The sequence below is a fragment of the Amblyomma americanum genome, chromosome 1, assembly GCF_052857255.1.
Source record: "Amblyomma americanum isolate KBUSLIRL-KWMA chromosome 1, ASM5285725v1, whole genome shotgun sequence".
NCBI lineage: Eukaryota > Metazoa > Arthropoda > Arachnida > Ixodida > Ixodidae > Amblyomma > Amblyomma americanum.
In genome coordinates, this window is record NC_135497.1 from 314,136,332 (window position 1) to 314,161,324 (window position 24,993).

At 42.6% G+C, this 24,993-nt stretch overlaps 1 protein-coding gene and 1 long non-coding RNA gene across 2 annotated transcripts; both read right to left on the bottom strand.

Annotated features, from left to right (window-relative positions):
- Nucleotides 1-845: 845 nt before the first annotated feature.
- On the bottom strand, nt 846-22,393 carry LOC144098712 (uncharacterized). Its single transcript, XR_013307225.1, has 3 exons — nt 22,185-22,393; nt 15,174-15,212; nt 846-907 (listed from the first exon to the last, which is right to left on the bottom strand). It is a non-coding gene; the product is annotated as an uncharacterized LOC144098712 (long non-coding RNA).
- A 1,118-nt stretch (nt 22,394-23,511) lies between these two features.
- On the bottom strand, nt 23,512-24,213 carry LOC144120277 (uncharacterized). The gene has a single exon (XM_077652676.1). It carries the CDS (start codon nt 24,211-24,213, stop codon nt 23,512-23,514), a length of 702 nt encoding a protein of 233 aa, XP_077508802.1.
- Between the last annotated feature and the right edge of the window lie 780 nt (nt 24,214-24,993).

The following is a 24,993-nucleotide window of genomic DNA, read 5'->3' on the forward strand; positions in this document are numbered from 1 at the left end:
CCATGTATGCCATAATGTTATATATTGTTATGCAAGTTTACGAGCTTAGCAGGCTCGCAATCCTTGTTCAGGAAAGACGGTCCCATTTTCTGTGTTCTCTAAAGGTACAACAAATGTTAACTGACAAATCTCAAAATGAACACAACAGAAATAGAAAATAGTAGCCAAACACAGAGATTAGCTACCAAGATATTTCACAGGGTATATAGCTAAAATCTTGTTAGCTTGAACACATAACAGTAGCTAGCAAACATACTGATAAGGGACATCATAGACCACTGCTATTCTTTGTGAACTGTATCCTTGTGGTGTTTCAAACTTTCCCTCCTAGAGAATGTGTTTTGGCACAAGTCACAATGGAAGGGCTTTTCAGCCTTATGGGATCTCACATGCCTCCGAAAGTTTGAGTGGTCTGCAAAGACCATGGGGCACAGTTGACAACGATATGGCTTTTCACCCGTATGGGTACGGATGTGCACCAAAAGGATACTTCTCACTGCAAAGCACCTACCACAATGGTCACAACGATACGGAGATTCACCAGCGTGAGTGCGCAGGTGTGCCACTAGGTCACGGTTTTCTAGAAAGCTGGTACCACAACAGTCACAAGGATAAGGACGATCACCCGTGTGAGTGCGCAAGTGGCGTTGCAGGGCGAATTTGACAGAAAAGTTCCTTCCGCAGTGCTCACAGTGGTATGGCCGTTCGCCGGTATGGGCTCTGAGATGAATCAATAATTTATATCTGTGTTTGAATCCCTTGTTGCAGTGGGTGCATTTGTACAGGTGGTTTCCTGCGGGTTTGTCCTGGCAATAACCAATGCCAGCAGTAGATTCCATGCAATGGTCGGGATGGGAGGAATCTTGGCCAGGAAATACAGCGTGTCCGGTCTGCATGTCCTCAGAACCTGCGTTTTAAAGGTAGAAATCTTTCAGTAAAATACAAGAACCAACAGTCCAGTTCACTTGGAGCTAGGGATACAAGATGAATGTGGAGGACTCTCTCATCAACAGCTATGGATGTTTACCAAGTTTTATTCAGTAGATTAATTAGCCTTAATAATTCAGGCCAGTAGCAAGACGTCCCTACAGTGAATTCTGCACGCGGTTGGAGAACATTTAGGCTGCTATAAATATCACCATTGCCAACAGTATAGGTCAGCCATTGTAATCCATGCAAAGTCACTGCCTTTCACCCTTGAAATTGCATTACTGGCATCATGACAGTGTCTCAAGTCCACCCAGGTGAGCTTGGAGGTATAGATACCTAGCTTTCTGGATGCGTGCTTTCTTGCTTGTAATGATGCATAACACATTATTACACATAAACCAGCACCTGGTATTCTCTGATGACCACTAAATAATCTATAATAGAATTTCAGTTATTGGCTTAAATAGCTGAATCAGCAGTCTGACATCAAAGTGAGGTTATAGGACACATGAGGTATGGAAAAACTGCAATATAATGGCTGCTTCCACATTGTCATTCTGGCTCTTGAGGAAGGCCGGCTTCAGCACTGAAATAAATTAAAATGATGAAGCGGTGACTATATCTGCATTCCTCCATGCCTCGCACTACACAAAACCACTTTGACATCACAGCCATCGTTCGGCTATTGAAACGAAACTGAAACCTCATGACTGAAAAATATCAACATAATTGATTTAGCCGTCATAGGTGCATACCACATGGTGATTCATGTGTAGTAGCACCTTCCACATCATTGTAGAGAAAACATGCCACAAAAGTTAGGTGTCTATACCGCTTTAATAACTAAATGAGTGGCAGTAAGCTATGTTTAGCACATCACTATTTTTTTCCCTTTATTTGCTCCTCAGAAAGTGTCTATGAGGAGGCCAAGGCTAAAATTTTGACGAGACCATGGCCCCTGCACAGGTCTTCACATAAGGGAACCGAATTCACAAGGGTGACAGTTCAGTCAGTAGTTCACATACCACAAAAAATACCTTCCAGAATAAGGAAGGCAAATATCATCGTCATTCACCACAGTTCAGAGAAATAAATATTCCATATCCTTCATAGTGAGCTTTGAAAGTCAACCTTCAAGAACTTAAGGAGAAAAACTGCAGAATTTAATTTGGCAAGTTTTTGAAAATAAGGTACACTATGTGTGCAGTCCCTGATGAAAGCCTGCATGTGAAAGATTATATCCACTGAGACAAGTCTACACACGCCACAGCTAATTTTGTGTTACATACATGAGACGGCAAATACGAAATACAATCTCATACAATAGCTGTGTCAGGCTCTGCAAATTCAGTAGGGTTAGCTTAAATAAAAAGGAAGTCCCAAAGAAAATATTCCTGACTTCAAGTTCTATGTGCAGAAGAGCATACTTCTGCTCATAAAAACTGATGATTGCCTAAATATTCAGGCATCTTGGATTAAAGTCAACAGCTGCTTTACTGACTTGTTTGCTTGCAGAATTACTGCATTCATGGGAAGGACAGTAAAAGTCTGCCTTATCAGGATATGAACTCATGAGTGTGTTATGCAATTAATGACACAACACACTGGCACAGCACCATCATGACTTGAAATCCATACATAATGAATTGCAGATGTTCAGAATAGCAATCAGTATTTTCAGAAAACTAAGGCGTTTCTACATCACAGTACGCCTCATGCAGCCAAATATCGCCTGTTATTAAAAATGCCGCAAAACAGCATGGAAGATGTCAGAGGGAGGATAAATGCACACAGAACACTCTTTTGACAGTGAAATAATGCTATGCACATGAGGAAAAAAGGTCAGTCATCTGTGATCAACCACAAGCAATCTTACTGTTCTCTTCAGCAATGCCAAAAAAATTCTTTTAAACCAGCAAACAATTACAAACAAAATAACATGTAGAATTCACCACACGATACTGACAGAACAGGCTTTGCATAGCTACAGTCATTACATAGCCCCAGCCAGCAGACAAAGGAGAGAAAAGTGGTGCAGTCACATAGAATGACATAAACAAGAATTTGCAGATTCATGGCTGTACAGCACAATAATCAAGACAATAATTGATGTTATGTCAAACACAGATGTACCAAAGGGTTACTGAATTTCAACTCATACAATATTCACCTTTGATATTTCTGCTTTGAGTGAAAAAGGCAAAAAGAAACATAATATGGCATAAATGAAAGAATCAAATTGCAGACTTAAAAGAACGACCAAACATCATCCATAACTGCATTTTGAACTCGGACATATGATGTGACACATTGTTTCACAATGGCAATCAAGTTATCTCGCTTTGAAACACCCAATGGGGTCTGATTCACCAAATTTAGCCTCTAAAAAAAGCTGCCATTTCCTGCTATTTGTATTTTTAATTCAGCATAAAGATTTGGAACCAATGAGCTTCCTTTAACAAATGGTGAGCTCCAGCTGATTAGTTTTTCCTAATCTCCAAGTCACAAAGTCAATGACAAAGTGACATGGAATGTCCTACTGACATCGGCACAGACTTTCTTGAAGCAATGTGCAACATTTCCCAAAAGTTGACTGCCTGAAAAACACGCCAAATTGACCCACTGTCCTCCGGAATGACCCCGCCCCCGGGTTGGAGGGTCTGCTTTATTGCTGTGCGTGTCAGGTGCTCTGTATGTGTCACGACTGACATGGGAAGCTCATTGAGATCTCAATGAAAACTGTTCAACCAAAGTGCACCAATGGTTTCTGTTGCATGACTCTCGAGCCAAGAAGAAAGCACCTGGTGCCCACCTCCCCAACACCACAAACCCTGAAGAGACCCCTGTGCAGCCATCTATTCCGTTATTCCCTTTTTTCCAAAACCCACTGTCATTCCCGTGGAAAGAACTATATATATATTACTTACGAAACAAGTTCAATAAACAAGATTTCTGCTTTCAGGATGATGCCGATTTACCTTATTTAAATCCCTGTGATTCAGACAATTACATAAAAACCATCTCGATTTCACTTTGACCATAGACACAATGCACTGAGATCACTGCACATGCAACCTTCTAGGCCATAAGCATGAAGAAATGGAGTCAGAGAAGCCTGGCAGGTGTGGTATTTAAGGTTTCTTCCTCTGGAACCTTGTATGCATTGGCTTTTTAATGGCCTGCAAAATAATGAAGAACAAAGGAGTCACTACAAAAAAAATCCCACAAGCAGAAGTGCCTGTCTGCTTTCATATAAATGACAATGCACAAAGCAGCAGTGAGAATTCACAAAAACCACATCTGACAGCACATTGTCATTTTGTTACTTCTGCAGGCACCAAATGTGAAAGGATCTGAAGAAAAAAGTGCACGTCACTGTGCAGTAAAATATGAGAACAAACTTTGAAACTGATGTTTTGTAACATGCTAAAATGCGATGTCAACTGTGGTATTTTAAGCACAGCTGGTGGGGATAGTTCTCTTGGCACAGCCAGATGAATTCTCATGCACCTAAATTCACACATACAAATAAATGGAGGTAAGTTTTTGCACAAGTTCACAGCACTCGGTTGCTTTCAAAGGTTCTCCCTCAGGCATGCACTCTTTGTCCTTGTAATACTGGTCCTCAGGCCTGCAAATTGAAGCAAAGCAGAATAGCCTAAGCAGGAGACTCCAAAGGCACAACATTGTTTATATGCTTTGTGTGTCGAGCATGTACAATGCAGTAGGCACTTGCATGCTTGAAAGGCATCACATTGTTTATAGATTAATGCGTATGCAGTACCAAATACTACTAATGGGTGTGTGAATTTACAGCCTTTCAACAGCAAGACACATAGAAAGTAAGGGCTGGAAGCAGCTTGCAAGGTTCATTCTTGGCAGATTCTATTCCCAGGCATACATTGCTCTGAAAAGTCAAGTAGAGCAAAGACAGAAAAATTAAGGAAACAACCCAACTGCCATTAGCGGAAGTGCCTGTTTTATGGATTCAACAATCATAAATTGGCCTCACAGTGTCGATTTCAAGAGAAGAATAGTTAACTTCAAACGGTGGGTAATAACAGTTATCTGTGGAGCAGCAGTGCTTAGAGAGATATGCATTGGGTACAATGGAATGATTTTCTTACTGGAAAAGGGGCACATTTTATCATAGTCTGAAAAGGGTCGCAGGTGACAGGTAGGACTACACTTGACAGCCTGTTAAAATGCCGCTACCAAGCTCCATAATCCGCCAGAGTAGATATGGAATTGCACGGCACATAACACAGCATTGCCTTTTCATGACTGTCATAGTAAAGCTGCCCGATTGTATTGAGCACTGCAGAAAACTCACCCCATATTGGGTGTGTGATTAAGATCCCAAGAAAATGCATACATGTGAGAATAAATGAACGTAGAATCTGTTTTGGAAGCACTCAAGAAGATCATTCCGCCGAAATTCTCCCAGGACACCTAACTAATTAAGTACTTAGGGGAATATGGGAACAATTTTCTTTTCTTAGCCTTGTATTTTTTAAACCCGTTTCTTGCAGGATGAGCAGATTATCTCGGCTGAAAAAAAAGTCAACACAGCTTAGCACAATCAAAAGTAAAAGATGAACAAAACTCAAATCCAACCAAAGACAAAACAGTAACTGTAAACTCTGAAATGGTCTGCAGCAGTATATAGGCTCTGCCAAATCTAGACCTCTCGTTTTCTTGTCACAAATTGCCCAGAAGGATTCTGATGTGCCTAACTTAGCAGAGTCAACAGAAATTCAGAGCATAAGACATAGTACAGTTGGAAAGGATGTAAGCCTAAGAATATTATATGCATAGTTTGGCAGCAGTTGTCCATGCAGGTTGTTCATCTATCTAGCAGACCATCTCCGACTATTGTTTGATTTGCCTGCAAGATAACACACAGAAAAGCAGAATGTGCACAAGGAAAAGTGACAGTTACACAAAGCAGGGTTTAAACAGCAGACACTTGTGCATGGGTAAGCCAGAGATTATTTAGCGTGATCAAGAGGCACCATAGCCCCTTAGAGTTTCAGCAGCACCCATCAAAACCCAAGAATACATTTAATCGATAAACCCACGTCAGCAGAGAGCCAACTCCCATACATACGAGACCCGTGGTGTGATGCATCTAGGGAACATAGATGTGATTTTAGACGCAGACACATGGGTAAGGTAAAACTTAGATCCACCACATCAAGGAAAGAAATTCGGAAGGACAGTCGATAATATGCAGTCATAACATGATATGCAGCTCGAACCCCAGTAGCAAAGTGCTGTTACCTACACATGTTATGTACAGAAGTGCTTGCATGACTAAGCCTACAAGCTGGAAGAAAACATTCACTGTATTGCTACTGGAAAAAAAACCGGAACGGGCACTTTATCCCCGCCTTAAGGGTAGGACGCAAGAGGGTTACTAAGTTAATAAGCATATATGTTGAATTGGTCCTTCTCTAGTTTACACTCAGCGTAGTAAGGCTAAATGCGATTGAAGTGCTCTACCACTTTTTCACTTTTCGGCTGTTGATGGGATGTAGCTATTCAGATAGCTATAACAGGTTAACGTCCAGATATGAGAAATTCGTCATTCTCAACTTTACATACATAGATCCCTAGAAGTCCCCGTACTACTCCTGGTGCAGTGGCAGAGCTGTTAAGCAAGGTGTTACTGCCCTGCTATGGCAGGCGCTGCCATCAGTGCGACTTGGGATGCTCTGGTCTCTTCTCCCACCTCTTGCGAACCTGTCACTGTCGGCAGGTTGCTATGCATGTGTGCGTGCATGTATGCGCACACACACAAACTGGGCAGGTTCTCCACAACCCAGTGGGTGGGTGGCGAGCAACTAACTGTTGAATTTGCTATGTGATTATGGACACAGAAGAATGCGTACATCCAAGAACTGCGAATGGTGTGATCTCCACGAGCCTGCAGTCTTTTGGTAAAGCATGCTACCAGACAAAGTGTGGAAAGCTCAGTGGAGACCAAGTTAGTGATATGGTCACAGCTGAAGACACACACACACAATGAAATTAGATAGGTTGTCATTTCCACCATTCCAGCTTGTATTGCGTCCACTTGTTTTGCAGATGCACGCATTGAATAGCCGGCTTAAAAAAATAACCCCGGCAGGTTTCACCGAAGCAAATTGGTCTCCAATTGCGGCTATACATTTCTGCAGCTTTAGAGGTAAAGGAGTGAACAAGGCCGAATCTGTCCTGACTGTGCGGTGGTGCACAAAAACGAACCACATTTTTACTGGCACACACCATGCAAAAGTGACACTCCCCAAGTCACTCGCAATTCCCCATTCTCTATGGGCATATGGATTTCTTCCCCCGAAGCTTTACCTTCTTCTCACAGACTAACACACAGAAATGAATATGTAAAGCACCACACTGCAGAACTGGAACCAGTGATATACGAATTTTGTGCTAATGTTGTAGCAGCTTGTGTCATCATACAGTTTATGAGCATGGTTGCCATGGGCATGTTTAAATACAACTAGACACTATGAACATCACATGGAGAACCTAAATTAACTATATCTTATGAAGCAGCAAATTTTCATCTGTGCATAAGGCACTGTTGATTGCAAGCTGCCTATCAGTTGTGACCCTGCAACATGAGCATGAAATGTGTGACAATTTGATATTCATGAACTGACACTTATTGGGCAATTAATACCATGAAAGGCAGGAAAACTTTCCTAATTTAGATTTCAAGAGACCAGAAAAAATGCCTGAACTGCCCAAAGTTCGATAATAAGAAGCGCAGTAGGTGCCCGTGTGCTGTGCATTGTCACGGCACGTTAAAGATCAGCCAGGTGGTCAAAATTATTCCCGAGTACTCCATTATGGGCTTACCAGCTGCCGTGGCTAAGTGGTTAGTGTGCTGGGCAACTGAGCCAAAGTCCCCAGGTTCGAACCCAACCGCTGCAGCGGTGGCTTTTCGATTGAGGCGAAGCACAAAAGGCTCCCGTATGCTGTGCACTGTCACTGCACATTAAGATCACCCAGGTGATCAAAATTATTCCGGAACCCTCCGCTATGGGTTTACATGCTGCGGTGCATAAGTGGTAAGTGTTGCTGGCTGCCCCCCCCCAACCCCTTCGAAAAAAAAAGAAAATGCGGTGATAGCTTATGAGGAGGCTGCATTGCCTAAACAGCACACAGTTTCGGCCTGCTGGAAGGACAATGCGGACGTAAACAAGGGGAACGAACGTTGGTATTGAAACGGTGAGACCACTTATGAAAACAAAAGGATATAACCCGTGGCGAGTCAGTTGGCATCTAAAAGTAATGTCGGAAGAGACGCCTTCTCCTATGGACATGTCAGATCTACACGGACTACAATGCAACATGCAATAGGACGGATTTTAACACTATTGCTTGCACTGCCAATGACATGACCGCCCTCTTCTGTCTTCAGAAACCTGATGCAAGTCTACAAGTGGGTTTTCCTCAGGATCTCCAGAGATAGCACAGCTCATGCTACAAGAGTTGTGATGAACAAGCGCCATGGGCATGGGTGTTAAGCATGTGTCACATTAGAGATTAAAAAAAGAGAACGCAGGCTTTCACGTATTTACTGTTAAAAAGGGATGGTTGGCCATCCAGCTTTCATCACATGTGATATGCAGGAAAGTCCACAAAGAGAATTCCAGAGCAAGTCAATGCCTCACAGAGTCCAAAAGTGACCAGCCCACACTATAATTGATGCAGAGGATGCCTTTTTACTCTTTCCATGACACTTTGGTCAATTTTCAGAGGCCCCTTGACATGCCTTGCTTTGGGACCTCCTGCTGAACAATATCTGTAAGAATGTCATTACTGTTAATTACTACTACTTAGTTTTAAATTGATTCATTGACTGATTATACTAGTTCAGATATTGTGGTTTTTCCACATGTGCTAAACGACTACCCATTCTTTCTCTGTCAGCATTGCCAGGATCGACCAAGAAAAAGCCTTCCAGTCCCTGTCAGCAGTTGCATCTCATGGAAACAATAAAACTCTGAACTGCAGAGTAGTGCACTTCACAGAGCAATGCCAGCTCACTCAAATGCAGGTAAACAGCAAACAGTGATACACGTGCCTTCAACATACAAGAATGCACACCCACGCCAAAACTCTGCCCGTACTCATGTGTCCTCTGGCTGCCGACTTAGCACCAAAGGTCAATAATGTCTCAGAAAGTGGTCACAAAATGCTAATGACATTAAGCTGCAAGCATTGTGTACTGTAACATTGCAATGTATTTCAGCAAGCAACTACAGTGGTGGTTCAAGGTTGGGGAGGGATCCAGTCACTGTGATGCAAGTGGATCACACTTTTATGTTATGGCAAGTGTGTGAACTAGTATGCATGTGGTAAGTGTGTAAGCACTCAATTAACATCACCTGTGATGATGAAGCATTTCAAGGCTGTGGGGTGTATGCTGGAAATCCGAAGTTGCATTGCACAGAGTCAGAAGTAATTTTTCTTTTCTCTATTCAATTTTGAAATGCGAGCAAGAACTACGACCTTCACGCCACTGCTTACCAGCCCCTTTTATGAAATCATGTGTCAGCAGAACTGAGAAATGAGTAAACTGCCCTTCATGCAGTCACAAATAGGGCATCGTGTGTACAGAGTTGGTTTTGTAACTGCGATGTGCCTTAGAATCGTTCTTCGAGTACACATTGTGTAAGGCGGTCTATATTGTAGGACACCAAATTCGCTTACTCAAACCTGACTACAGTTATGGGTAAATATATATGTCATTTACTTGGACCTGAATGAACAGCCGTAGACATCCCAGTCAGGCAGTCCACCTCGGAGCGACGGAAAAGATGAAATCAAATCAAATCTCTATTCAGCATTCTTCCGCGTGTAACAAAGGAATGCTGGGACAAGAGCAAAAAAGCTGCTACAAGCAGCTTGACAAGGCCCTTGCCCCTGTTTGATTGGCAGCGTGAAGGTTTTTCAGTCATGTTAAATGCAAGTTTATACATATATATATGTGTTGCATCTCACAGATAAAAGCAATACAAATGTATTCGCGTACAACAGCATCCCACGTGCAGGCCAACATATTTGGATACATATGCAGCAAAAGGGAAAGTAAAAGAAAAAAAAAACGAGTTTGTGGTCTAAGTTAGACCATTTACACTCAGGACGTACAGACAAATAAAAGAATTGTACGAACCTAATACAAAAACAAGCATGCTCCAAAATAAGAGAAAACGTTTACATTACAACATTTTTCTTCTGTACTTTTTTCTTAAATTGGATACCGTCGTTCGTCATTAAAAATTTTTTCCATTGTTTTCAAGTCATGGTGTTCGGGTCTATATGTAACTTTTCAAGGCTATTTAGCAGGAATGGTACACGATATTGCAACCTGTTAAAACCGTTATTGGTTCGGGAAAATGGCAAATCCCATGTATCTCTTTGCCTTACACTGTATGGCAGCTGCAAGGATTTTTTAAGGCGGCTCATTTGAAGAAAATGCTCATTTGTGTGTTTTAAGCTGCTCTTGTATTTTAAGAACAGGTTAAATATGTATGCATGCGTGACAGTCAAGACATTAAATGATTGAAATAAATCCCGCGTATGGGAATCGTATGGGGCATTTGCAATATGGCGGATAGCTTTTTTCTGTATTAAAAGTAATTTGTGGATGTGTGTAGCAGATGTTGTCCCCCAAACAAGGTTACAGTAGTTTATATGCGGGAGAAATAAGGCATTATATACAAGAAGCTTGAGTTTCGGTGGAATCACCTGTCGCAATCTACAAATCATTCCGCATGAGTATGCGTTTTATAGTGTCTGAATGAAATCGATGAGATCAAAAGCTGTGTGTACGCTCCACAATGCTACTCAGAAAGAATTAGCCGCAAAGGTACAGGCAGCACATGCAGTGCAGCTGTGTGCGAGCTTCAAAGAATACCAGTGTAAAACATTAACAGGACTGCACAATGTGCAACAAATACAAAAACTGTTATCTTTTCTTAATTTACAGAGAAGGTTATGATAGTTCATTAATAGAATGGATGCATGCAAGGGCATGTGTATGTAAAAGGGCGGTTTTTGGGAGAACAAAAAATTCATAAATTTTCTCCAAACCAACCAACAAATCTGACACGGTCAAATGATTGAGGGGAATCCCCCAAGGTAGACCAGATTGTAATAAGGAAGTTATTACTCAATGGCATCGACACAAGCGCAGCCTTACGGCTAGAAAGAAAAGCTGTACAGCTTCTACAGATGCCTCGTAGTTAAGGAAAAATTTGTTGGTAGAGCGACTGTCGGAGAGAAGCGGCAGTCCCAGGTTCAAACCCTGGACAAAGACGAATATTTCTTTAACTGCAAGATTTCTGTGCAGGCTGTATAGCATTCCTTTCTAGCTAAAGGCTCTGCTCAGGTGGATGCCAAGGAGTAATTACTCCTTTATTACAAGTTGGTGTGCCACTGTTAAAGCAATGCCATCAGACAGAATGGCTTTGCTGTGAGGAAAAGCACTCAGAGCTCAAGACAGCAATAGGAATTTTGTCCTAGATCCAAGGCGCAATGATGTCTAAGGATGTTTGAAGTATGACAGTAAAAAAAAACAGCACCCTTTTGAAGAAGCAGGCTAACCAAAGAACTGCACTGCTTTTGAATTTTAATCGACAATATGCCAAGTAAGCGAGTTTTACAAAGAGCCAGGACACATTCAACATTTTGTACTGGCAAATGCAATAAATGCTCATGTGTACTAGGCAATTTCACACAACTGATCTAAATTAGGAGCGTTACAATACACTACAAGATTACGTTTTTCGTCTGCAGTACATACAGTATTATTTATTTCAATAACCATAGACCATAGCAGCTTATTATCATGGACGCCTTACAAGAATAGAGAAGCCTTTTTCAAGGATCACCAACACAAATATCGCTGAATCAAAGTGAAATGATCACAAACAGCTGATATTTTGACAACCAGAATAGATAAAAATGGTGTGGACCTAACAGCCTACAAATATTACAGCATTTACATCCAGCAGACATAATCCGCTAAAAAACAGCGATGGAGATCTTGGTGAACTTTGTTAGTTTTCATTCCAAACAACACAAAACTCTTGAAACCTGCAAACTAAAACAAGACGCATCAATTTGATCCTGAAAATCTACCGTATTTACATGATTGTAAGTCGACTCGAATATAAGTCGATCCCCCAAAATCACATATCTGAAAAAAAGAAAAAACTTGGCGGTCGTTTACACCTGGCTTTTATTAATAGAACACGATAGCACTATCCTGCTGTCTCCCCTTTTCACCAGCTGCTATCGGCTGCCGTGCGTGGGAGCACCCGTGGGCACATTCCAAAACGAAAAAGTATCTGTCACTGGACAACTCGCGTCTACACTTGCGCCATCGCCCTCACACAGCCGCCGTGGTCGCACAGCTCGTAGTTCTAACATCGTCGTGCAGCAAAATCCCGCACTTTGCAAACAGCCATATCACGACATCCCGTGGAAATGCTGAAAATTTTGCCTCGCTACAGCTGGCAAACCTGTATCACCCGTTGCGAACATCGAACTTGCGGCCTGGCACACAGTTCGTTTTGTAAGCATAAAGAATGAAAGCCATCTTGAATGTAGTCGTGAACGAGCGCCGGTCAGGAGAAACTACGCGTGAGCGGCGTCAGCTCTTCCATCGGCCATTAACTCTCCCCGGCGCCGATGCAGTTCCAAGTGAGGGTGCCACCACGATTGTAACAGCAGCCCTTCCATCAACTATCGATGCTTCCTTGAGCACTGAGTGCGTGGTTGAAAGTAAAAAGAAAGAGCAGAAAGCGAATGCATTATCGGGCCGCCACCGCTTATCAGCAGGCGCAATCTGTGGCTATGTGTGGGCAGTGGGCTGGTGCCAGTTTGCTGCTTATCGACTGCCACCATTGGCCGCCACACACGGGGTGGGGATGCTGGCTCTGCGCGTTGACAAAGCAGCTCCTCAAGGAGCGCACTAAGAGCGATGCGGCGGAGCCGCGCAGCAAAAATGCAACCACGCTGTAGCATGCCTCAAATATCTCATTTGTCTCGCCTTTATTTAGGGTGCGATGCTTTGGTTTCGATTTTAAGTTGACCCCCACTTAGGATTTTCAAATTTTGAAAAATAGGCCAGCTTACAATCGTGTTAATATGGTATTTGTCCCCATTCATTCCTGTCTCTAATAACCCTGTCACACGGGCATTTCAAAGGCCCTCGAACCGATAGCCTATCGACTCAAAGGCGAACGAGCGCTGCTACACGGGCAGTTTCAATGGCCATCGAGTCAATAGTCTATCGAGCCAACGGAGCAGCGCGGAACTCCATCGAGATTTCGAGGGCCTTCGAGTGCTGCCCAAGGCTGCTAGTGTTGCTTCGAGCGGCGCCAAGCACACTTTCGTACATAACACATTAACGGGAGAATAGCATGAACAAACATTATTAGACTCAAATTTAATGCAAGTCTGTACAATAATTTTAAAATTGTATCAGACAGGTTTCAAGTGCATTAATTTTGCATTGCGGTCTCTGCGTTGCTTATCGTACTTAGCGCTGACAACATGACGGCGCCCTGCCCACCCGCTTCACAGCGATAGCCGCTTCGTCGCTAATCCCTCAAAGCAATATCGTGTCCTAAGCTGTTGTATTCGCCTTCGATTTGCCCATTCTTACCCTTGCATAAAGTTTCATGAGACAAATAGCTCTTGTTTTTCAGATATCTAGGTGATTTCCCAGGTCTTAAGCCTGACGAAGCAGCGCTCCTACGCTGTTAGACTGCCTTGGTTTTGGCTCATCTTGTATTAGAGTTGCTAGAGCAGTGTCTGCATCTGTCCGTCGCGTACATGCAATTAAAGGGGTTTTAAACAACATGCGCGTATTCAAGCATTTAGTATACATTTAGCAAATATTTTTGTTATTTTTGCAAAATCCAAAGTAGCGATTGTGGCACCACATAAGCTTGGCGTAAGACACAAGAACCATTTCAATGGAGATTGAGATTTGTCGTGTAGCAGCGACACAACTCCGAGTTCGACGGCGATTGAGAATTTCGAAGACCCTCGACTCGATGGCCATTGAAACTCACTGTGTGACAGGAGTATAACACTCTTTGCATAAACAAAGAACCTAGAAAGTAAGGGCTGGAAGCAGTTTGAAAGGTTCATTCTTGGGAGCTTTTATTTCCTGGCCTACACTGATCTGCAAAGTCAAGTAGAACAAAGACCAAAAAAAAACTACCACTAGCGGAAGTTCATATGCATTCTGTAGCTTCAACAAAAATAAACTGGCATCCCAGGGTTGATTTCAAAAGGCACTTAGTTAACTTTAACAGCCATGGGTAGCAGTGGTTATATGTGGAGCAGCAGTGCTTTTTTAAGATACAGTTGTGCAAAGGGTACAAGAGAATGATTTTCTTACTGGAGAAGGGATATATTTTATCACAATGGAAAAGAGATGCAGGTGACAGGGAAGATTTCTAACAAGGTGATGGTTCGGGCTAGTGGGTATGCGTTATGATCCATAGCGCAGCAACAAAACAGGGGACAATCACAAGCGCTTGTGTTTGTCCCGTTTTGTTGCTGCGCTATGGATCATAAGATTTCTAAGCTTGAAAGCCTGTTGTAGTAGCTCTAATAAGTTCCAAGTGTGTACCCAAGTGTGGACCCAAAACGGTGCGGCAGATACTGCAGCCATTGCATTTTCATGCATTTCATGCTCCTGCTTACATCGAATGCTTCAGCGAACTCGCTCCCTTATTGGGTGTGTGTGATTAGGATCCCAAGAAAATGTATATACGTAAGAATAAATAGCAGCGTCTGTTTTGCCAGCACCCAAGATCATTCCGCCGCAATTCTCCCAGGACATGCAATTGAGTATTCAGAGGAATATAGGAACAATTTGCTTTTCTCAGCCCTGTATGTTTGAAACCCCTGTTTATTGTGGCACAGCAGATGATCTTAACTGCAAAAGACTCACCAAAAGCAAAATCAATGAACTGGACAGAAATGCAACAAAAAGTCGTAAACGTAGGCGCGAAAACAGTCTGCAACCCACATACAGGTGCCACCAAATGAAGACCCCTTGTGTTCTTATCAGAAATTACCCAGGAGGATTGTGATGTGCCCAACATAGGATGCAGTCACTCGAAATTAAAGAGTGCCAGATACACAGTTCAGAAGGATATGAGCATGAGGATATCTACATAGTTTGCAGCAGCTGTACATACAGGTGGTTCCTCCAGCAACGAGACCTTATCTTGATTTGCCTGCAAAATAACACACATAAAACGAGAATATACATAAGGGAAAGCCGCAATTACACAAAGCACAGTTTAATGCAGTAGCTGACATTATCAGTGCAGCCCACCAAGAGACCACAACTCAGTAAAATACCACTTATCTGTTTTTAATGTAGAGCCTTCTTTCTTTTGAGAGTGTTTATGTCTTATTATAGTTCATACTCTCGAGTGTGCCCTTCAACAAAAACCAAATCTCCCTTCGCATTGTCGACCATTTGCCTTTAGCTTTTGTAACTAGATGCCAATACAGTGTCTTGAATTTCGTGCATGAAGCGGCAACCACAGTCTACTACAACTTTTGTCGACAAGAGGTACATCACTCTGCCATAACAGCTTTGAGTGTGGAAACTAAAATGGATGCTATTAAAGATATCTTCTTACTCTCTGGCGGGTGAGAATTGTTTTAGTTTTTAACACGGCATTTTTGCCAACATGCATGCAATCACCACTGTGCTTCGCTGACTATCGCTTCCAGCATTGGGATAGATAAAAACCAGTCCATGCTCCGATTTAACAAATCTCGGTAAAAAATCTTTACACCGTTTCGAACAAAACCGTTGCAGGATCAAGCACCTTAGATAAGTAAGCTTTCCATTGTGCGGAAAAAAAATTGGGTCCTTAAAATTCAGTGTTGACCTCTTCAACGCATGCTATAGCGTACGTTGGTGACTGGTCTGACGAAGGTAGTGTCTATTCTTCTTCCCATCCATTGTCTTTCATGAACGGTAGAAAAAATGCACCTCAAGACAGTTCACAAATATCACAAGAATGGTTAAATATCGCCTAAGGCAGCCAAGTTAACCTCCTTTGTACCAACCATTGCAACCTTGGCTTTATTTGCATCCTTCTCTGCTGTTTATTCCTTTTTTTTCTTTCGCACTTTTTCATATGTATATAAACCCGATCCTGTTATGGCCTCAAAGTGAGGCCAACAGTATGTACTAAATAAATAAATAAAACCAGGAACTACCAAGCGCATTAACCAATTTTAGTTCATTAGGACCCCTTCAATGTTAATCCAACTAGAGAGATTATAGTGAAGATCTTGACCTTCAGAGCAGCCTATATTTTAAAAAAAGCCAATCTCTTTTTTCTTTTTCCAGCAAAACATGGTATATGGTTTCTTAAAGCTTGACAACGCGTACATGTGTACTTGGCAGACTTGCCATCATGTAGCAACTGGCAGCGAGACCAACGTAGATAATGTGCATGCAGGCTGGTGCAGAACTCAAATTCTTTGCTGGAGAAGACTGTCCACAAAGAATTGAAAACAACTATCTTCTAAAAAAACTGTCAGGACTGAAATTACTGAGTCTGTCAGTCGTAATTTATTGAAGAGTTTATTTGAGCACAACTGGGAATATTTCTGGTGATAGGCACGCATCTTTACAAGAAGGCCTTAAAGGGGAAGAATTGGCCACACACGATCGCAAATCATAACCAATCATCTGGTATTGTTCAACAGCCATATGCGAGAAAACTCACCCCGTGTGGAGAAAAAAGCGTGATAGGGCTATCTGCTGGTGGCGATAGACAATAATGTTAAGACAATAAACGTGACAGAATTCATAGCAATACTACGGTCATGCTACAATAGAATACATAAGCTGAAAACAGACACCACATAACCATTGTTCGCAAGCCAAGTCCTATGAAGCTTGAATACGAGCTCTTTGCACCATGTAATAGTCACAATACTGGCACAGCCAGATAATTAGATTGCACCTCCCCTAAAATGAAAGATCAAGTATAGTGCTGGTGAAAACTTATCAAAACAGCAACCTGTGTGTGCCATCATAATTTATCTATTCACTCTCAGGGCCTAAAGACACTACAGAAGGGAGTGTGACAACATACACTGAATACCATAGAGTGGAGCAAAAAAAATGTATTACCACGAAAAGGCACCAAAAAAAAAGAATATAGCAAGACAAATATGGCAAGGACACAACTGTGGTGAAAAATCAGATGGTGAAAACAAATCCCAACAAAACAGACGAAACTTTCTGTTTTGGTTTTGTTTTCACTGCCAGGAGTCAAATGAATAAAAAAATGTTTAGTATGAGATGAAGGAACACCTACTTTTTGGAGATAATCGATGTAGCCTGAAATGTGTAGGGGTAGTAACCAATGTAGGGATAGCTACATCTTGTGAAACAGACAAAACTGAGAAATTTTTGTGAGGTGTGAATGCAGTGGCAACAATAATGTAGTCTTCATAGTGATAACACTAGAGCTACAGCAATAACTGAAAAGTATCAATAGGAACACCTAGTTTTGTACAAATTCAAATTCTATTCATCTGTCACAAACTGATGCTGCATATTGCAATTTAGATTGAACGAGTTTTATAAAGGAGTTTTACTGAACTAGAAAAGGTAGAAATTTCGACACAGGTACGCTAACATACGGTTGGCATTGTTAGCAAAAAATACAAAACACAGTTTCTAAGAGAGGCGAGAAGTTATATGCACACCGAGGTATTTGTACGATGAGAGGTGTTCAAGAGGGGTATTATTGTTCGTAAGAGGCTGTTATAATGTCAAGTTCAGAAACACGCATGTGTTCACTCTTATTAATGTGAAAACACTATGACAAACCTCAGAGCAGAGCAAAAATCTAGCACGTTCGTCTTGCTTGTGCATCGCTCATTGCCATAGTAACTGTGATACCAAGCAGCAAGAATTTCGATTGAGATACCACCCAAAATTTGATCTTGGTCAAGTTGGACCAAAATTGATGTCCAATCATAACTGAGTGTGCCCAGCACAAAAGCGACCTTCAAATTTTCCTCGGGCAGTTTCTGAAATTTGGCTTTCCACCCCAGAAATTTGACCTTGGCTGACCTGACCAACCATATTTGGGTATTTCCGACACAATACGGCATCCAAATTTTGCCCGGGGCACTGCCAAAATTTGACCATTTGGACCAGAAAAGATACGCAGCCAAAAATAGATGTGCCCAACATGATGGCAACCTCCAAATTTGGCCCACGTCATTTCAAAAATTTGGCCTGGGCCATCCTCAAAGCTAGACCAAGGCCGATCTAACCAACCAAACTGGGCGTGCCTGACAGGATGGCAACTTCCAAATTTGGCCCTGCCAATGAGCCACAGCTCAGGAGCTTCAGCTTTCAATGGGAGATGCCGTGGAGAGCAACATTTTTTCTTCCTATGTATAAAAAAGCCACTAATAACAAAAGATGCAACCCCGAAATTTGACCTCGGCCGATTTGGACCAAAAGCGATGTCCAACTATAATTCAGCATGCCTGACACAACGGCAACCTCCAAATTTGACCTGGGTCTTTATCAAAAATTTGGTGCAGGCCACCCCTGGAAAAGCTGTTCATAGCTTCGAGATTTAAGGTATCTCGTTGTTATGGTATTGATTACAGCGTCACAAATTATGTCACCATGCTTTCACATGTCCCACATCGCTTTAAGCGGAGTTAAACTCTGGTTAGTATTGTAATATTAAATTCCAAGCGGCATGTGTTACACCATTCCAAAGCATGGTTAATATCAAACTGAAGAAGAGAAGCGCGAGTGTCACTTAATTTCATGGTAGATAACACAGTCAACAGCAAGACACATAGAAAAAGCAACGTTAGTAGGCAAATCATATACATAACCAAGAAAAAGTAGGGGCCCTAGAAGAGAAACCTGGGAAATGCCTGAGCCCACTGGCGAGGGACGGGAGGTAGTGTGATTTGCAGTCACAAATTGAGAACGACCAGTGAGGAAAGACTATAGCCACAAAACAACATTACAGTCGAGATTGAAGTCACTGAATTTGAAAACCAGTAATTGTTGCGAAACTCTGCCAAAGACTTTTGATAAGTTGAAGAGTGTGCAGTCTGCCAAGTACCCTGGACAAGAATGAAATGCAGATCGTGTGCAATACAAAGAAGCTGTGCCTTTCATGAAAATGTTGTATGAAACATTCACTGCAAATGACTGGAAAAGAAATTTGACACTAAGGAACTTGGATGATGAGAGCAGATTTCATGTTCCATAATCTTACAGGGGATGCTAACAAATTAAATGGTTTGGTAGTTAGTAGAAGAATGTTTGTCTCCATACTTGTTTAATAGAACTACCTTGCCCACCTTCCAATCAGTGGGGACAAAACCAAACTCAAGAGATTGCTCAAATAGCTTACAAAGAATATTAGCACTATAAACTCACATTTTTTAGATGTTTAGACTTGGTGTTGACCTAATCACATTAAGATAACATCTTGAGATGTTCAATTATTTCTTCAAATGCGGTAGGATCTACAATAATAGGGTTCATTAGAAAAAATTACAGGATGGATATTGAGGATATGCGGTATCTAAATTGTTTTTAAACGCACCCTTAAACGTTAAGAACATCCAGGCCTATTTTATTGATATTACCTGGCCACCTGAATTTTTTAGGGTAATTGTAAAGTTATAACCATTTGTTACCAACATTCTAAAATTGTTTAGCATTATTAAGTCACAACAATGGAAGAGTGTGACTTCAAAATGATTCCTTAGCTTGTTTCAGAGCGGTTTTAAATTGAGAAGCACAAAAATTATAGCACACCAATGTACAGAATTACATTTTGGCAGAATGAAGCAGGCATTTTTTGTGGTTAGACAGCTTTTTTAGCGATAAGGGTATGACATTAAGGGTAAGGGCATTTAAGGGTATTACGCAATAGGGTTAATGGGCAAATCGCCATATATGTGGAAGTGGTTATTCCTGACTTTACATTTATAGATCCACGGGACTCTCACATCACTCCTGGAAAAGCAGTGTACCGGTTAAGCGATGAGCCACTACCCTACGATGGCAGGTGCTGCCTCTGGTGGGGCTTGTGCGACCCAGGTTGTTCTTCCCGATCATTCATTCAATTGCCACCTGCCATGGTGGTCAGTTTGCTCTTAATCTGGTGAGAAGGTGGTGATGACGCCAGAAACGCCAGAAGGTCAAGTGACCTAGGTGGCCCACCTAGCTTGCTTTTGCGGAAATTTTTCACTCCTGACATCACTGACTCTGAAGGATTTTCTGCAGAACGGGAGCTTGAACGCTATTCCGCTGAAACCCTCTGCTAAATTGCAGCTTTGCCTAACAGCAACTAATTTGTTCTGAACAGTAAAAATCAACATGCAGGAGGGAAAACTATTTTGTACACGCCAAAAAAAATTGATGTTGAATTTTTATGGCACAAGGGCATCTGTGGCCAAAGAGCGCCAGGGCACAAGGCTTTTCCTTTTTCTCACTGTGGGGTCAAAGACCCATTTTCCAAGCATTTCACACTAAAGGAGCTGAGCAACAGGCAGGGGAAAGCTTGCATCCATCGTATCACCGGTGGGTACCCAGCGGCACTGGGGATCGAACCCCGCGCCTCCCGCATGCGAGGCGGATGCTTAAACGACTAGGACACTGCTGCAGTTCCCCCCCCCCCCAAAAAAAATTCCTTATACTGATTGCAGGTACTTACCTGCTGCAGCAAGGGTTGAATGCTCTGGTTAAATGCTGAAGGTCCCTTCAGATTTTTCGACGTTTAGCATTTGAACAATGCAAAAATGCATGAGTGAACTCCACAAAAGATGTCAGAACAGAATTAATACTGCCCTTTCTGAGAAACATGAAAGAGAATTGCAGCAAAGTGCGCAAAGCTGGGCAGCATCAAAGCAACAGGATGCAGCTGCTATCTATAAGATGACTCATTCACGACATCACAGAGCCCATCATGTTGGACCATGCATAGATTCCTTGGGGCAGGTTCAGCTATCAGCAGATTTGATGGACCAACAGGCTTTCTCCATGCTCTAGCCCACCAACATGGGGATCCTAACAGGCACAAGGATCAGCACTCGAAAGTCAAATGGCTACTCACAATATTCTGAAGAAAGTGAATTAGGCATAAATCGAGTTGACAATCACATGAAATCTACTGTCTTTAGATTTCAGCAAGAACACAGGAAAACCCTATGGATTCTCCTTCAGCAAGCCTATCTCAGTGGTTTCCCTAGAAGCTTGGAAAATAGGAGGCACCACATTTTTACGTGGCTCTGTTCAGTTCATTAGTAAAACAAATACACAAGGAGAAACCAACAGCTAATACACCTACATCAGTACCCAGCAGTTACAAAGATCAGGCTAACGAGTATGTGATGCCTTCAGCTAACGAATCATTGTGCCTTCCTTTCGTTCTACAGTGCACCATTTAAGCAAAGCTTCCTTTCTGGTGAATTAGCATTCCACTTCACAATGAAAAGAAGCGGCCGGCACATTTAAAACCTACATTTTCATTTAGTCGGCAAGCTGCTACCATACGCTGATCATGCATTAAATTAGATGCCGAGACGCGCACTTGAAATGGGAGCTCAAAATGTTGCGTCCAATTTCGCTTGGGAGTGTAAAGCCGACGTTGGTTTCGATGATTCGAGAACTGTTACGCAAAGCCTCGTGCATCATGACCATGCTAAATTCAAGTAAAAGAATTTCTGGCATAAGTTCTGCGCAGACAAGCTCATATGCAGGCCGCTCAGTTGCGTGCAATTTAACCTTCCGAAATAAATCGTTCCCGCCTATTTCACAAAGCGATTTGCGGATGAAACGCTGAACACGAACGCTCGATTGCACGTCCTGCTCCGTTATAACAGCCCCTGAGCGATGGGCGCCGAGTTCGAGACGATGCTGCACGGTGTGTTTGCGGAGGGTGGAGGCAGCTCGTGCCCTGCCAACGGCCTAGTATTGTCTCAGACCCAGCGGTGCTAATCTCAATCGAAGACGCGCACGAGCGTTCGTGTTTAAGCGTGCCGCACTACGGTACCTTCTAGGGCAGATACCGAACTTCCCACCGTGACATTCAAGTATGCTGAAATTCGAGAAATCAATAATTTTAAACACCGACAAGCTTTTTCTTCCGCAAAACTACCAGTCGTCTTGCTGGACTTACCAAAAAGGATGCTCATTGCGTGCAAGGTTCGTCGGCACTGCAGCGATGTCGGTCTGCCCACAGCCATATTATGGTTCACTAGCATCGAAAGCAACTAAAAAAATGCAAACGACCGGCGCAGCGGAGCCCGAAACGGACAGTAATCAGGAAGAATAACGCGCCAAACATCGTTTACAACACTTTTCATTGAGCGCTCCTCAGCTTTGCTATGCCTTTGCCGGGCTTGCGTCAGTGCAATAAAAGTAAACAAACAGCGTACGCAGCGCCAGCACTAAAATTTTGGTACAAACAAAACTATACCTTTTAATTTAAAAAATAACAGGGGATAAACTACGAGCATAAAATTTTCTTTTTTTTATTGCCTCCCTTTTTTGGAAAAAGAAGTGGTAGGGTGGCTAGAATGGAGAGGTGTGAAAATCGCGGCGCTTTCCCTCGGCTTCTAGGTGTTGGAAGTAGTAGCTCTATGGCTTCTAGTACAGTCCGCCAAGGAGGTTATAATAAATCTTTTAATATAAAAAGTTTTAATATATAACCTCCTTGAGTCCGCCCAAGGAGGATATATAAAACTTGCTGGAGTGGAAGCCGCCTATCGCGCCTATGGGCAAGGGTGAAGCCGCGCCGAACGGCCGGAGGCCATCTTACCAGAGGCAAAAGGCAGCCGTGCCTGTCCGCGCTTCTACTTTTTCGCGCTGCTCATGAAGGCGCTCGCATTCAGAAACCAATGAAAACAAGTGCTTCTGGTTGTAAACGGTTATCTCCCATCAAATATAGCAGCCAACTGGCGTGATGAAGGATATTGAACTGCGGAAATATTAAGGAGAAAAGCATAGCGCAGCCGCGCTTTTTCGCGTTTACAAAGCAACGCTAACAAGCGGTTCTAGTATTAAACGTCTATTTTTCTTCAACCAGAGGGAAACTGGCATGTACAAGGCAGTTTTCCAGCTCAAATATTAAGCAGAAAAGCTTAGCACTGCCGCGCTCGTGCTTTTGCGCGCTGCAGATGACGTTGCTCGCATTTAGAGAGCAACAAAAACGAGTGGTTCAAGTTATATACATTTATTTTCCATCAGCTAGCAGAAAACTGGCATGTAAAAGGCAGTGTAACTGTACAAATATTAAGGAGAAAAGCGTAATGCAGGTGCGCTCGCGCTTTTTCGTTTTGCTGATGCAGCTGCTCCCATTTAGAAAGGAATGCAAATGTGCGGTTATAGTTGTAGTCGTTTATTTACCATCAACCAGCAGCCAACTGATATGCAGAAGGCAGTTCAAATGAGCAGATATTAAGGAGAAAACCTCACATACAGTCAAGAACACCATGACAAACACCCTACAGGTGATTGAAAATAATCACCCTCGACAAAAGTGGTCTCACTTTGTTTTTGATCAGTTCACGGTTTCGTTCTTTCGTCATGTGGTGTATTCTCACTTTTATATATTCTTCAGCGATTTTTTTGCACAAAATATAAATATGGTTATCAAGTGGATCAAAATCAAGGATGTGGTCCTCCAGTTTCTGGAACCAGTTTTTCTCTGTGCAGGTGCCCAGGACTTCAAGGATGAGGTGTTTTGATCTTACAGTCACCATTTTAATAGTATCATATTCTGCCTGTAGCAACCACAGCCCTTTTTCAACTGCTTCACACAGGCCAACGACGTCTTGTGACGGTGAAATTAGTCCACCTCGGCTCTTTTGCCTAAATAAAGGTGCCAGTTCATCCGAGTGCAGGGCTGCGATGCACAGTTCACATGTTGCCGTTGAACGAACTTTCTGAACGACGAAACCTGCAATGTACGGCACTACAGCACCGACAAAAGCTGACAGGCTTTCTGGGCAGTCAATGCGATAGGTATAGTTGTGGTCGTCGGCCTGCAGGATTGATGACCTGCGCATATCAGTAAGCATGCTGCTTTCACCTACCAAAGCTCCTGTAGTTGTTGGATTTAGAATTGAGACTATGTCTTGGGAGCAGTTTCCAGAGCTTGATGAAGTCCTTTCTGTCTGAACCAACATACGCTTGTATGCAGCCATGAACTGCGGAGCGGTTGGGTTGTTATGACCACCTCGTGCACGTATGGACCCGAAGAAGTTTTCGGCGTGATCTTGGCTAAGCTTGTGCGTCAGCAAGTATTTCAGCTGATCCTTGCGAACAAGCTCATCGAACAATTTTTCTATGCTCGTCATGCACACCAAAAATCCAACAAACCGTTTTCTTCAGCCCTTCTATTACTGGACGCCCTGCCGGGTCTCTTAGCCCTTGTATGTAGGCACGGGCCTCGGAAAAGAATAGCTTAAAGTTGGCTTCATTCTGCTTGCGAAGAGGTGCCTTATAGGACCTTGCAAGTGGGTTTCGAGAGTTCATGATGTCGAACAAGCGATCAAAAAGCCTAATGAATTTAGCTGTTGCAGTGGCACCCTTGAACTGTGGCAGCTTGAGCACTTGTTCGCAGAAGTCCAAGGCGTCAGCAACTGAAGCACTCAACGCTTGTACTGCATATCGTACTTTCATTTTTTGCTTTTCCCACTGGACATGCACCTTTGTGAGCTTGTTTCCAAGCCGCAACCCTTCTCCACGTTGCAATGCCTCCAATGCCAGTATATAAGCCCACTTCACGTGATTTCCTTCCATGTCAATAAGGTGGCTTAGAGTTGCCAATGAGTTCCGCACAAGCTTAATCATGTGACAGGCATCTAAGATAAACTGAATGTTTTTGGTGCAGTCAGCCGGGTTGACAAAGCTTGTAGAAAACCGGTGAGAACACTGTAGAAGCTCAGCGCCTAAACATTTCGCCATAGTGAAGTTAGAGGAGG

What these genes read in the sequence shown, in the direction of transcription:
- LOC144120277 (XM_077652676.1), bottom strand. Translation starts at nt 24,213, where the DNA reads ATGGCTGCATACAAGCGTATGTTGGTTCAGACAGAAAGGACTTCATCA.